Raw genomic sequence first — 14,274 nt, 5'->3', positions numbered from 1 at the left:
ATCAGCACCTTTGTGCGCGCCTGTCTCCCACGGCTGTCGGCACATCGGCAGGTGTTGTCATTCTGTCGTTGGCCTTGACATTTTATCTGTCATAAATCAACAGTCAGCGCAGTTGTAGGGTAGTTTTATGGCCATGAAGTTGCCTTTGTTGTCAGGTGGATGCATGCTATGCAATAAAATATGTACACACGTGGAAATACTGAAGTATATTTCTTGTGCAGTATGTTTCCGTGTGATTTTCTTCATTTTTCATTTATTCAAAGGATGTAATACACTTGACTCAGCTTGAACATTTTGTGTGTGCAGGCCATCTGTCGTCCATGAGTGATGTAATAGTTCTAGTGCCATATGCATGCACTGTAGATACGTAAGAGAAGGGGCTTGACTACTGAATAAAACTTTTCTTTTAACTGATGGCCAAATATCTGGTAGGGACATCCAGATTCCTTGCCTTGAAGGGTAAGAGAAAGTCATAGTAGTACAGAAGTAGAAAGGCATTTAACTGCCTATATTCTCGCTATAAAGTTAATATACTTTTAGAATCATCGCCTTTTGTTCATCGGTATTAATAATAAATATAATATGATACTGTCAGTTCTTCTGTTGTCTGGAGCGTGAGACCAGGGAAACACAACAGCCTGGCAACAACCAGGTAGGGTAACAGCGCAAAAGCGAGTGATGTTTTTCAATGTCATTCAAATACGACTTTGTTGTCCGTTTTCGATGCATATAGGATCTGGAAGGACGTAGATTCATTATACTTCAATAAAAGGCGACTCATTATCTCTTTGTTGGAACTGAACTGAACATTATCTCTCCCGACGTTCATTGTTACAGATGATTTCATGAACCACTGACTATTCAGCCGTGGCTTTCTGCAGAGTGCATTTAATTTCTGACACGTCTTTGCACATGGCTCTTACCAGCCAATATGGCCGCCATATAGTCACGTGAGAACAAACACCCCAAACGGGAACGTGTGTCAAGAAAATGCCCGAATTTCTGCAGGCGGCTCAATCATTTCTGTCACACCTTTGCACATGGCTCTTACCAACCAACATGGCGGCTATAGGCACGTGAGAACAAACACCCCAAACGGGAAGGTGTGTCAAGAAAATGCCCGAATTTCTGCAGGCGGCTCAATCATTTCTGTCACGCCTTTGCACATGGCTCTTACCATTACCAACCAACATAGCGGCCATATAGTCACGTGAGAACAAACATCCTAAACGGGAAAGTTTGCCAACAAAAGGCGGGAATTTGCTCAATCATTTCTGACACGGCTTTGCTCGGGGCTCTTTTCAAACAACATGGCCGCCAAGCGCCACAGTCACGTGATCTCGAGCAAACGCCCCACACGGGAGGGTGCGCCGAGAAAAGGCGGGAACTTCTGCGAGCGGCCATGACGCCTCCCCGGTCGGTGACTCACGCCAATTACAGCTGCCCGCAGGCGAGCATTTCTGAAAGGTCACCGCGTCGTCAGACAAGCCCAGAACAAAGGGACGGACTATAGCAGGATAAAAAGGTTTAATCACTACAATATTCCTCACCGATCGGGCGGACATTACGTGACGGTTTTAAGCCTTCCGCTGAGAGGAAGACGCGATAAACATTTAAATTAAGGGCGTGGCTCAAAATAGAGCGATCGTCAATGTCGGTACATTAATAATGCAGGACCTTTGGCGGTTTTTACGTGTCCACTAACGAATCTGTCAAGTCCACGCACGCTTCGTTATGTAGCTCGAAGCCTAAGCAAATGTACCATAATAAACACATAAAGGCATAAAAACAAACAAAACGAACAAAACACTGCATCTTTATAGACGATATATGTGTCCAAGAATAACGTTGAGGACACAATCGTTTTTGTAGCGATAGAATACATTTCTTACGGCAGACGAATAGATGAAGACAAAAACATGTCGCCTTTCCTCCCAACATGTCTACAGGCAGGTAGAGCCATGATTAATGAGGGAGCTATATGATGACCTTTGACCTGTATCCATTCCGCCCACAGATGATGACAATGTTCAAAGTATCGTTGGCAATATGTTGCATAATTCGGTTCCGTCATGTTTTTCCCACCGTTGATTGACAGACATTCAGGCGACGTCTGTTGGTTAACATGGTCTATGCATGGGATACAATAAGTGAAAACATTACAGCAATGCATATTGTACAGGACATGAATTTTGACTGATATGTTTGCAGACGACAAGTGCTGCCAATTGTTCCCCGCGCTGAGTGTATTCATGACCTTGGTGACGGTTCGTCAGGTGAGATGGGGGGAAACCGTACCTAGGACTGATTGCGAGGAGCGCAGACGACACGAAGGGCGTGCAGCGGTCGCGCATGCACCGTGGATCAGGTTGCTTTTGGCAGCTTGCAGACGACGCGAACGACACACATCTGTGACATCACACCTGTCTGCAAGGCGCGCAAGGACAGGCAGAGAACCGGCCCGACAGCTCCGGCAGTGGGCGGGACAACAGCACATACCCACGTGTGACGTGAACCAAGGCAATTATCCAGCACACATCATGGCCACCTAGAGACCTGGGTGGCCGAGACGAGCGCCAGGTATTGTGTGTTTAGAGACGCCGGGCCAGACAAGAGATGATCCGCGGGTACAGAGTCGAGTCCTCCCGAGGAAGGGGTCTATACGAGGGCCAGTACGGGTCTCGGGGTGGATCGGAGAGGGGCACACCGCCAGACACCCGCCATGAGTCCAGGTTTCGCTGGGGCGGGGAGTATACCCAGCCCAAGCGGAGCCCTCCTGCCTACTCCCATGCTAGAGGAGGGATGACAACTCTGGACATTATCAAACAGAACGTGCAGGACAGCATGGAGGGGAAGCCCAGCCGTCCGCAGAGCGTGGCGGGGGACCTGCCGGTCAGCCGGTACGACCGAGACTACGGGCGAAGGGACTACGGCCTGAAGCGGAGCCCCGACCGAGAGTTCAAGGTGTTTAAGCGTGAGGCGTACGGAAGCTACCGGTCCCTACAGGCGGGCTACAGTGGGAGGCAGGACGATACGGACAGCCAGGCTTCTGTAGAGAGCTGGAAGGGAATGAGGATCGGCCCACCAAAGAAGCCCCGTGTGTCGTCCACATCGAGCGAGCGTGGTTTCGACATGAGACGGGACAGAGAGAGCTACCGTGGCCATGACACCAGCTTCGGCGGGTACAGCAGGGAGCGGCGACCCAGCGGAGACAGCGTCCAGTCCGTCACCGAGGGCATGCTGGAACGCAGGCGGTTCGACCGAGACCGAGGGCCCAAGTCTCCTCTGGACGAGGCCTGGGATCGAGACCGAGCCCAAGGGTACCGCGACAGGCGATTCAGCGAGGACCGAGGCTACCGCGACCGTGACCGAGGAACCGGGACATACCGAGACCGAGGGTACAGTGAGAGTGACCGGAAAGACCTTGGTCGCGGCCTCGATCTCTCATCTGATCGCCACCGGGATCTCGAGCCTGAACGCGACCGGGATCACTACCGGGATCGCGAACATGATCGTGATCGTGATCGTGATCGCGATCGCGACTACAAGCGCTCGTCGCGCGACCTGTCCCGGCTGGAGGAGGGAGGGGAGGAGGCTGCACGGTACATTGAGAAGATCCAGGAGCTGGAGGACCGACAGGACTATCTGGAGGACAAGATCCGCGCGCTGGGCGGGCGTCCCGAGCCGCTGAGCCGTGCGGAGGAGGACCTGCAGCAGGAGGTAGAGGAAGCCCACACCGAGCTGGACGCCATCACTGTCCTCAAGGCAAAACTCGAGACGGAGGTCAACAACCTCAGGAAGGATGTTGAAGAACATAGGCGCAGGTAAGACTTACTCCCTTCCTCCATTCCAGCTTTAGTTGTCATCCCGTCTTTCATTTATTTTTTATTCCATCTTTTTTATTCATTTATTCACCATTGCTTCATTTCAGTCATCCATTCGTCTATTCATACATGTACATACATCCATACAACTGCATATTATTTATAACTTATCAATAGTTGTCACACTGCGACGCGTTTATACAACAATAGCTTTGCAAAGTTAGTCAAGTGTGAATGTTATTGTTTGTTTCTCTCAGTAATCTTCGCCCAACCAGCTCAACAGTTGTGTTCTCCGTATACCCCCCCCCCCTCATGACGTCTATTGCGTCTGATGTATCTGTGCTTGCTGTATCTGTGCTGTTATGTGTTAACTTTGTATATCATTTTTCTATCGACTAAATCCCGATCTGTGACACCCTGATCACTACCTGGTCTCAACCAGACTTCACCCAGGTCCTTATGTTAGTGATGGCCAGCTTTCTTACCCGTGGTGTAACAATTATTAAGTGTTTGTTCAACCAGGAGAATGACTGACGGAATCTTATTTACACAAATTTATCGCGATCAGTGTAATTATCAATTAACGGAATCATCAATTATGTCAGGTGGCATCCCGTCAGTTTTTTTTGCTCACCAAAATTTCGACCTTGGCGACCAAAGATGTGCAAAACTGCGGAATGAACCATTTCATCGATATGTAGAAGATATCTTTATGTTGTTACCAAATGAACACAAACACCACGAAGCTCCGCGTGCCTGTTGTGATGCTATTTGTACGAAGTAGCGTGATTCTGTACTATGACAAAATGCGCATTAGAAAAACAAAAACTCACGTGTATGTAGCAAAACAATAACATGAGACCGTTGACTGTTAAATGTAGTCTTCGAACACGCAGAACAATTTCGTAGTAATGTTTCATTGCGCATGCCGATCATAATGCTATAAGGAATTATTTAAAATGGCCAACGTTCTTGCCATGTTCCTGTCCAATGTGTACAATTGCAAACATGTGCGGAATTATGATCGTTAATGAGATGTCACAGGGCTGTCTGAAAGCGAGAGTGTTCCTGAGAAAAGTGAAAGTTCCCTTTCTTCACTCGTGCGTGACTGTCATGGCGGATAATCATTGTGACAAACAGCAGACGTTGGAAACCTTAAAGTTCCGCTGAAGCCAAACCCATGCAAACCTTTATTACCATATCCATAGCTCTCTTTCGATGTTCTCTTTATCCCAAAAGTTTCCCCTGCCCCACATGGACTAATAGTACCGCCCATATTCTCTACATTAAGAAAACTTCACAAGAAGTCTTAGAGTCTGACAGGTGGGTTAGACGTGATCTTATTGTTTACTCACAACAGAAATCCCTTTGTCTGTGTCTAACAGACCGTGTGATCGACTCAGGTACTATAAACGTACCCTCCACTGGAGCACGGGCAGTTTAACATGGCGGAGGAATGTTGAGAAAAGGCCCAAACATTTCCCTATCAGCAGATCAGTGACAGACATTGTCCTTACGGTTACGTCACACGTTGTAACCGGATACCCCTGTACACGAGGTGCCGCGTCTCAGGTTCCGCCGCCATCTTGTTTTTTTTTAAACCTGGATGCAGTAGGACACGAAAAATGACGTAAAACAGACAAATGATTATATTCCATACGAAGTAGTAACAGAAATAGCAAGCTATGCTTTGACAAGAATTCAATGGGTATCTTCTTATCATGAAAGTTTTATACACTTGGCTTAGTCCATTTCTGCTGCGTCACAACTTACATTGGCAAAGCTCCGTTGGCTGATATTTCACCGAGTGCTAAATGCGAATGTGTAATGTAATGCTTTTTTTATCAAAGATATTTCTTCATAATGTACATTGCTTTGAATGGAAGATGGAAATGTACCTTAAGATTCGATGTACATCATACACACGGGTACTATGTTGCTTTCATATGTATAGGTGTGAAAGCAATATGTAATAAACCTCCAAGAAGTGAAAACGGCGGATATCTTACCAATAAAACTACAACAACACAGTTGACATTACTGCAACACTAAAAACCATTACATTCTGCTGCCTAAACTTTCTTCTGTACTTCTTACATCGCCATCATATTTTTCATTGAAAATTAGCATTAACAACGTTATAAAGCAAACAAGAAAATCTGCACGAAACTAGATATCATCAATTCAATTATACAATATGGATCGTGCATTTTAACGAAGCTAGCATAACTGTAGTATGTTCAGGTTTTATTTAGTAGGCACATCTCAGTTCTGTTTGAGGTGCAGAAGCCTTATGATCTTATCATGGACATGCGTCTGGAGTCATCCATTATAAATGACTTGGTTACCATGTAGCATCCTCATCTCGGTATATTACAGTATACCGTTGAATCTGTAGCAACGTGATCTGTATTGTTTCTAACCAAAGATATTAGACTTCCCATGCTTAGGTCACATTTCCAAACCAGAGCCGATCTTGTAGTTACAAAGTAACTATCTATATAATCTAATGTCGTACTTTTTATGTAGCAACGTGATTGGTTTTGCTATCACCAGAAACTACAAATGATACATATACATCAACTATGTAGCTTCCATGTGTCAACATGATATCAGAGTTGCAATATGATATACATAGCGATTATTACTATACACAGAACGAAGAAAATGTACCGTACTGGTGTGTCTGTGGAATATTCTGTTTCGACGAAACTAATTTTCGTCTTGTAAACAGTCGCCTTGCAAAATGCTTGTCTTTCTTAATGTATTAGCACCCTCTATCCAAACCGTCATGTTTTTGGTGCAGTTGATAAAGGTTTATGGGTGAGACTTTGTGACTCAGGTTCCAACCCGAGATGACACAATTCTTACCATTTATCACGATACTGTCGTATAGCTAATTGAAATGTTGTTTTATAAAAGTAGACATTTTTGCGACAGAATTTTTTCCTGACGTTCTGCATGTCCAAAGCTGTCCAATTCACCCCCGACCAAAGCTGTACTTTATACGTGACTACACACTCATATTATACCATCAAAAAGATAGTAAACCCTAATGTATACATTTGTGTCAATAAACCGATTTTATTTATTTATTTATTTATTTGCCAATGATACAACTCATTACACGGATCTGCCTAGGCAGCTTTGGGCTGGTAGCGGCAGATCCACAGAGATACAGACGAACATACATCATTGGTCGACGTGATCGCACATGTTCGCACATGTTTACACACGACGGGGTTATACCGCGCCTATTTTGAAACAATAGTAAGTCAAAATTGATTAAAAGTATAAAAATGAATATCGTTGTGAAAGTCTGAATCACCTAGCAGACTTGAATATGTATATACTAGCCTCGGGCCATTCTTGTACCAGAAGAAACATTCTCCCACACATCAGAGCACGTTTGTTGACACGAGAGCGCTGCGCGGGTTTGTATTGCTGCCATGTTGGATCTGTAGAACCGCCGATAGGTACACGGGACGGCCGGGGGGTGTGGGGGTGTACTCATGAAGTGCTGCCTGAGTCAAATGGAAACAGTAGAAGACAGTTAATTGCACTACAGATAACCGCACACTTCTGTTTATTGCACGGAATCACCAAATCCCAAACAAGTACGTTCCAGCAAGATAACTTCGCATTATTGCACCACCCGGATAATTGCACGAAATACGCTGGCAAATGCGATGAGCAAATAAGCGGCTTCTACTGTATATGGTCGAGCACTTGTATTCTCCTAGCAGAGATTGCTCGGAGTCGAGGCAGCCGTAAGCCCCGGTCACTATCCCCCAACTGCAACCTCTGCATGGAAAATAGAGCAGTTGTAATGTTACATTCAAGCACGCTTTGTTTATCACAGATACGCTATGTATTCCTTAGTTTTCATGGTCAACCATCATAAACATGACTTCATTACATACTTGCCACCTTGTTATAGTCTAAACAGATACCTTAAACTTGACGTGGAAACTTTCTGAATCTGTGATTAAAATATGACGTTCCTTGTGGAGTTCAGAAGTCAAAGAGAAGATTTTTAAGAGTTGAAAAAATAAGGCAATCTGTATTTCCAGCTTGCAAAGTAAACAATCGATTTCTGTGATTGATTTGTGTCAAAAATTCCATATATCGTCCCATCATCTATTGTATAACTCTCATTTCGACCGTATATTCATTATCATTATTATCATTCATTTGTCCAGGCTCCTAATCAATCTTTATTGATTGTGACAAAACGTTCAAATTTATTCCATTCATGTTGCCTTAATGCCTTTTTCTCTAGATGCTTCATTATGAAATCTTCAAAATCAGTAAATTGATAAATGCAAACCTTATACCATTGGAATATCTTCAAATCTGAGGCTCATTTGATACGAAAATGGCAGTTATATCGTTTTTAAACTGTAAAGAAAAAAGACGAATTTCAAACAAACAATTTCTCCATATCACATGTGAGTGGATAGACTTGAATGCACGAGGTTGCCCCGGGAGAGGGGGTTCATAGAAATACCTGGATGCTACTGATGATTCACAAAGCATGGATAGATCTTGATCACACACAGAAACGTGAATTAAAAGACCAAGCAACAAGATAACTTCCTCAAACACCTTTACATATAGCTTGACATCGTATGACATCCATCCATTCGTTCGTTCACATTGCGTAGAAAAGAAATATAACGGTTATGAACACTACGGCAACAATTGAGGGTAGAAAAAAGACAAAACAAGACTCGGAATTCGAATCATCAGCTATATATTGAAATGCTGATGTAATAATGTAAGCAATACACACTACAAAACTCCGTACAAATCGTAAAGCTTAGGCTCTTCATTGCAATTGATGTCCTGAAAGATATTGATCGCCCGTGTAGTTGTTATCAGAATAATCCCCTGTTAAAATTATCACCGTCATTGGTATCTTTCAGAGTCTGTATACTTTTCTTAATACTGTATGCACATGTATGTTACATGTTGCAATTAGCCCCCAGGTAAGAACTGGAAAATTCAATTTTGATAGAACCCTTAATTGTTTGATACGCAATGTATATTTTCTATTTCTACTTGAACATGTGACCTAATGTAAATGATCCCCAGCATTAAGTGACGAATTGGATTTGCCTTAAGGAATGGAATAGAACAGGACAAAATAGATTGATAGAATGGCAGAGTTTATAGCCACATAATTTCATAAACTTTCTCAATTATGAATATATATTTGATAGCAACAAATATTCATAACAACAAACACAACTGTACTCTCTGTGGCTGCTCGGGCGACCTTCGGTATATATACTGTTATGCCAACTAGCGATATAAGATATGATGATCTCTTTGTTCCCGTGTATGTATTATACATTGCTTCACGTCTGCATGAATATTGATGAGCCTGTGTCGGTGAACTCCAGGCCCGTAAAAGCCTGCAGAAACAGACGCTCCCACCAAGCTCTCTAACAATAGACGCGGGAACACAAAGCTACTGTAATGTTCGCCCCGGGCAAAACGGGCAGAACATCAGAGCGTTATCTACTTGTGCAGGTGAGGCGTTGTTGTACCTGTCCAGGTGAGCAGGAGGTGATGATGTCATCTTGTAGAAATGTCAGGCTTACTACTGACGCTACACACAACAGCAGACTCTGTTCATGGGAAAACTTGTGTTGGCAAACGATGACTGGCTGTACTACAATTGTGACTACATTTACTCCGAAACGCTTCAGTACAACGGTTTATTTGGAGTCTTCGGGAAGACATAGGATATCTTTCTAATTTGAATTTGAATATTATCGAACTAGAAGTGAATCAGTAAATACTAGAAAAAATTGGCTACTGGCCTTATGAAACAGATTAGTAACGTTACGGTATTGGTGGCATTTTTGTGCCTATATACTACGTCACTTTTGCTACATCACCAGACGGCATAGTTTTTACTTAATATCAAGTGTTCCTACGAGCAAATCAACAAATACAATCTAACAAAAGACTATGTCTCACTTTTCTCGGCTGAATCTTAGACCTACCTGCAAGATTTGCCTTCCGATATTATCAGTACCAGTAGGACAGGACGCTAGTTTGGCCACATGTTGATTGACTGTAGCGCTGTAGTGTTATGTGCATAACACTTTACTGCGCAGATTTCCCTACAGATAAGGATGGAAAAGCCATCACTGTTACGTTTGTTTTAGAGTGTGTACTTTATTTCAAAGTGGTTGCAAACAGATTAAAGTTTTACTATAGTCCAAGTAGGGGTTAGTTTCCAGCTAGTTTTTGACGTCATTTTAGGTGTTTTTGTCGGGCTTTGTATTTTGTAAGGTTGTCGGACAGAAAAAAGAAAACCTGACAAAATAGACAGCCCCCAAAACGCCTAATAAACGACATCAAAGAACAAGCCGAGCCTAACCTCTGCTTGGAGGGTCCCTCTGCTTGTCAGTCCCCTCACGGCTATAGATGCGTCAGTCCTGCAGATTTACCCATGAGCGACTGCGCCCAGTTGGCCCCGCCCACCACAAGACCGATGGTCCGTCCGCCGGGGGAATAAAGACTCCCCACTTTCACCTGCATTAAATCATCATGGCGGACCGAACCCGCCGATTATAGCCGTACCCAGGGGTCAACTCCGATCGAGCGGGGAGAACTGAACCTGCGGGCGTTTTAACCAGCCTGGCGGCTAGCGCGGCGTGGTGGCAGTCAGCAGCAGGCGGGTGGCAGGGGGAGTCACTCGGGGGAAGTTTGGGAACCAGCCCGCTCACGAGACCAGGTGTGCGGCACGGCGACGCGTTACCTGGCGGCGGCGTGCGTGCGTGATGCGTCAGACGTCCCTGTTGTCATACCTGTAACGTTACAAACACGCACGTACTGAAACATGACGTCTCACCAGCCCTCACCCAATATTGTCATTACGTCTTTCGTCAGGGTGGACGGAGAGCGGCAGGCTCGCTATGCGGCGGAGGAGACCTTCAGGAAAGTCCAGGCGGTGAGTACAACCCTCTGTCTCTAACAGTACACACCTCTCTATCTTAGCATTACAACACGTCTGTGTAGGGTGTTCGGGGGGAGGGACGGGGTATGGTTCCCGCCACGGGACGGCGTGGGGCCCGCATGGGAAAATGACTCATGGCCAGAGGCAGAAGTTATTCTTCTGTGCGTTGACAACAGGGCCGGCTTAAAGCTGCCTCTGGCGTCAGTATTAAAGATGGAAGCCCCCTGACCTTATAGCCGACAATTGTTCCATTCGCGGCCTCTTCCGACAAACCTCAAAACAACATCGGACTATCTCAGTAACTTTCGAACAAACCGTCACGCGTAAGAAAGTGTACTACTAAGAGGGATAGTGCGGGGAGGACCAGGGACTCTTGTAGGATGAGACGACCCCCGCCTTCTTCAGCCATTGTTCCCTCCTAGAGGGGCGAAACAATACGTGTCCTACATTCAGGTTACGGAAGCAACAATCGCCACTTAAAAACCTCTTCTGCGAATTGTACCCACGCGAGAGGAAGAGATGGGTGTTGTTGCAACCTTGTTTGTTGCAAAACTGTTTGTAGCGAGGCGAGCCGTCATTGTTCGGTTGACTTTGTGTCGCCCCACCAGTCAGCAGACAAACGGGTTATTCGGTGGGTTAACAGTAACGACTCATTTAATATGCGCATCTCTGTGGTCTGGGAAAATACAATCATGAAACGAGGTGCCTTGGTGGTGTCTTAGAGACAACGGTGGAATCTAAGCTACCCGCACTTAAGATTATTTGAAGACGAGAACAAGACAATGCGTCTTGGGCAGTTGTCCACCCAACCATGTAAGGAGTAGGCGTGTGAGAGACCGGTCATTATGTTCTTATTCTGAGACTAAAACAGATGTGAGGATGTCGTCTTGGTCCGGCAGTGTCTTCTTAATCAAGTTAAGGAAACGTAGGAACGAATAGGTTTAAAACTATGGAAACAGATGCAAAAGGAAGATCTGCCATGCTGTAAGTTGTGCATTAAACCATTGTTAGAAGTCTGATTTAGATACGTGAAGTAAATGAACATGAATCTGTAATCATTTCTTGGTGGAGATTCTCCGATTTTCTGCTATTTATCGTCCGTACAGCCTGATACAGTTCCCTACGTTAGCGTGACCTTCGCCCCTCCCCCTAAACGCACAGATAGATGAGTTGGACGGTTCTAAGCAGTGACCTGGAAGTCTCACACAGGACTCACATCCGACACCGTTTGTCTAAACCAGCCGGACCGTACCTTCGGAACCGCTCCTGATTATTGTCATTAGTTTAAAGTGGTCATGAAGTGTCCTTCGGTTGTCTTCTTTGGGCATTTCCCACAGTTCAACTGTTTTTACGTGTTTGTTAGAATATTGTAAAGAATAAGATAAATGAAGGCACAGTTAAGATGCTGTGGGCTGAAGACCCTCCTGCAATCGCTCTGCTTCCTTTGTGTACTTAAGCTCGTGTGGTCATGGACGTCATGGTCATTTGTAGGAAGTTTATTATGAAAAAAAACATTTTAAAAGTTCAAAACAGACTCTCGCTGATCGAAGTGTATAGGTTCAAGAGAAATCCAACTCAATGAAGATGAAAATCGAAACGATGCAAAGCACCAGAATCTATCACAGTCCAATCTTAGAGCATATATGAGACTCTTTCTCCGTGTAGACCAGGAGAACGCCACATCGCGTGCAAACACATGCCCTCTACCCATCATCACCAACCGTCTGAGGGTAACATCTACGTCATAGCGCTCATATCGTTAGAAAACGGTTAATAATTCCGCGGTGGGTTTGGCTCTAATGACTCCAGACGTACACGTGTCTCCTAAACATTGGTCTTCTTTCATGGCTTTTGTTATTAGTGTTTGTGTGACATCTGACAAACTATTTTATATAAAGTCGCTGTAATAAAAAGTCGGTGTACCACTCACACATCTTTGTGTCAACGAAGTCTAAAGAATTATGATACAGCTCTAAGGGGAACTTTGAACATTCGACAGATTTGAAATTCCCGTTGTAAGTTTCAGTTACATATTTTGTGTATCTGTCTTGTGCCAACAAGTTTTCCTGAAGTAAAACAGAAAAAAAACAGAGGCAGACCAGAGCACAGGGCTTTAGCCAGCGTCCGTTTTTCCGTCAATTGACGGAAATGTGCTGTGTCTGACGGAAAAATTTTAAAACCAATCCGTCAACCTTGACGGACAAAAATCCTTGGTGGAAGCTACAGGCGGCTTGCGGACGCTGTCCACGGCCGTAAAAGCCACACACTGTTTGTTTTGCTATTGTTATGATTGTTGACAATGTGTGTCGGCGCCCTTTCGCATACGATAATCTCATTAAAACCCGTTTTTCAAGGTCTCAGTTCAGTCCTTCCAATTAGTTTTCGCGACGATTGTAATTGGCTGACGGAAAAAAATTTCGAGCTGGCTAAAGCCCTGCCAGAGCACTATATCATTTAAGCGATGTTAACACAATTCAACCCGTCGTGCAGCCGGCCAAATATTTCTCCGTATCGGTAACAGATAACCTTTCATGCTGCCAACAGATACATTATAGCCTGGTAGAATAGGTGTTCCTGGTTTAATAGGTGACCCATGCGTCCTACCTGATTATCTCATCAGGCATCTCAGCAGCTGCACCAAGGTCATTTGTTTGTCGATCGTCACACGTTTCATAAAGTTTACTGCACTTTCGTTTCGGAACAAACAAAAACGTCGTAAGATAAGATTTAAAAAAATTAAAGGTGTAAACAAGAGGGCAGTACGACGGAGAACAACATATGAGGTGGACTTAGTAAGAATGCAATAGGCGGGCGGTGAAACATTCAAAGTTACGGATGTGAAAGAAAAGCTACGAAACATGGCTCATGGTACGGTGCATTCGTTGGGAGACAGGGGTGTCACGCTAGCCGTTAACGGGGGAAAAAGAACACTGAAACAGAACTTCAACCCATCGTTTCGGCATCTTAGCTATATAGGCCTCAACTACGTGTCTTAAAAACTGCCAAAGAAACAAGTCGCTTTAGGATATCATCAGCGTTATCTTGTCAACAACAATGTAAGATTTATGTTGATCCACTTGTCCAAAACTTGTTTAACACACCGTCCTTACCGGTATCGTTTAACTAATTTCCTAGCACACAGGAGTCACCCTTTAATAGAACTTAGAAGTAGAAGTCTGGCTAATATCTTCTCGTACATTGGGTGTGACTTTTGTCGACGTAAACCACTTAGAAGTCACCTTTCACTGTATTTTCCTCAGCGGGACCATAATTGTCGTCTGTAATTTCGCGCGGGAAAAGCGCCTGTCATGGCTGACGTGCCCCTGGGCGTAAGAACCTCTGGGACAGTCCGCCATTGTTAGAAACAATTGCCAAATAGATTGCTACATTGTATCAAAGATGCATTAACATACTGAACTGGGGTTAATTAATCTTCCTAAATCATTGATCGTTAATTGCCAAAGGGAGCACAGA

The 14,274-nt window shown here is 44.5% G+C and overlaps 1 protein-coding gene across 1 annotated transcript in view; it reads left to right on the top strand.

Moving 5' to 3' along the window:
• The first annotated feature begins 2,504 nt into the window (after positions 1-2,504).
• Positions 2,505-14,274, top strand: part of LOC118403465 (mucin-19-like) — a 41,971-nt gene continuing 30,201 nt past the window's right edge. Inside the window, exons 1-2 of the mRNA XM_035802185.1 lie at positions 2,505-3,824; positions 10,734-10,794. Of these exons, the coding sequence (XP_035658078.1) occupies positions 2,617-3,824; positions 10,734-10,794 (1,269 nt within the window). The 5' untranslated portion in view covers positions 2,505-2,616. The remainder of the gene's footprint in view (positions 3,825-10,733; positions 10,795-14,274) is intronic.

The sequence above is a fragment of the Branchiostoma floridae genome, chromosome 2 (genome assembly GCF_000003815.2).
Source record: "Branchiostoma floridae strain S238N-H82 chromosome 2, Bfl_VNyyK, whole genome shotgun sequence".
Classification (NCBI taxonomy): domain Eukaryota; kingdom Metazoa; phylum Chordata; class Leptocardii; order Amphioxiformes; family Branchiostomatidae; genus Branchiostoma; species Branchiostoma floridae.
Note: the sequence above shows the minus strand (reverse complement) of the source record. Positions and strands in the feature narration are given on the sequence as shown.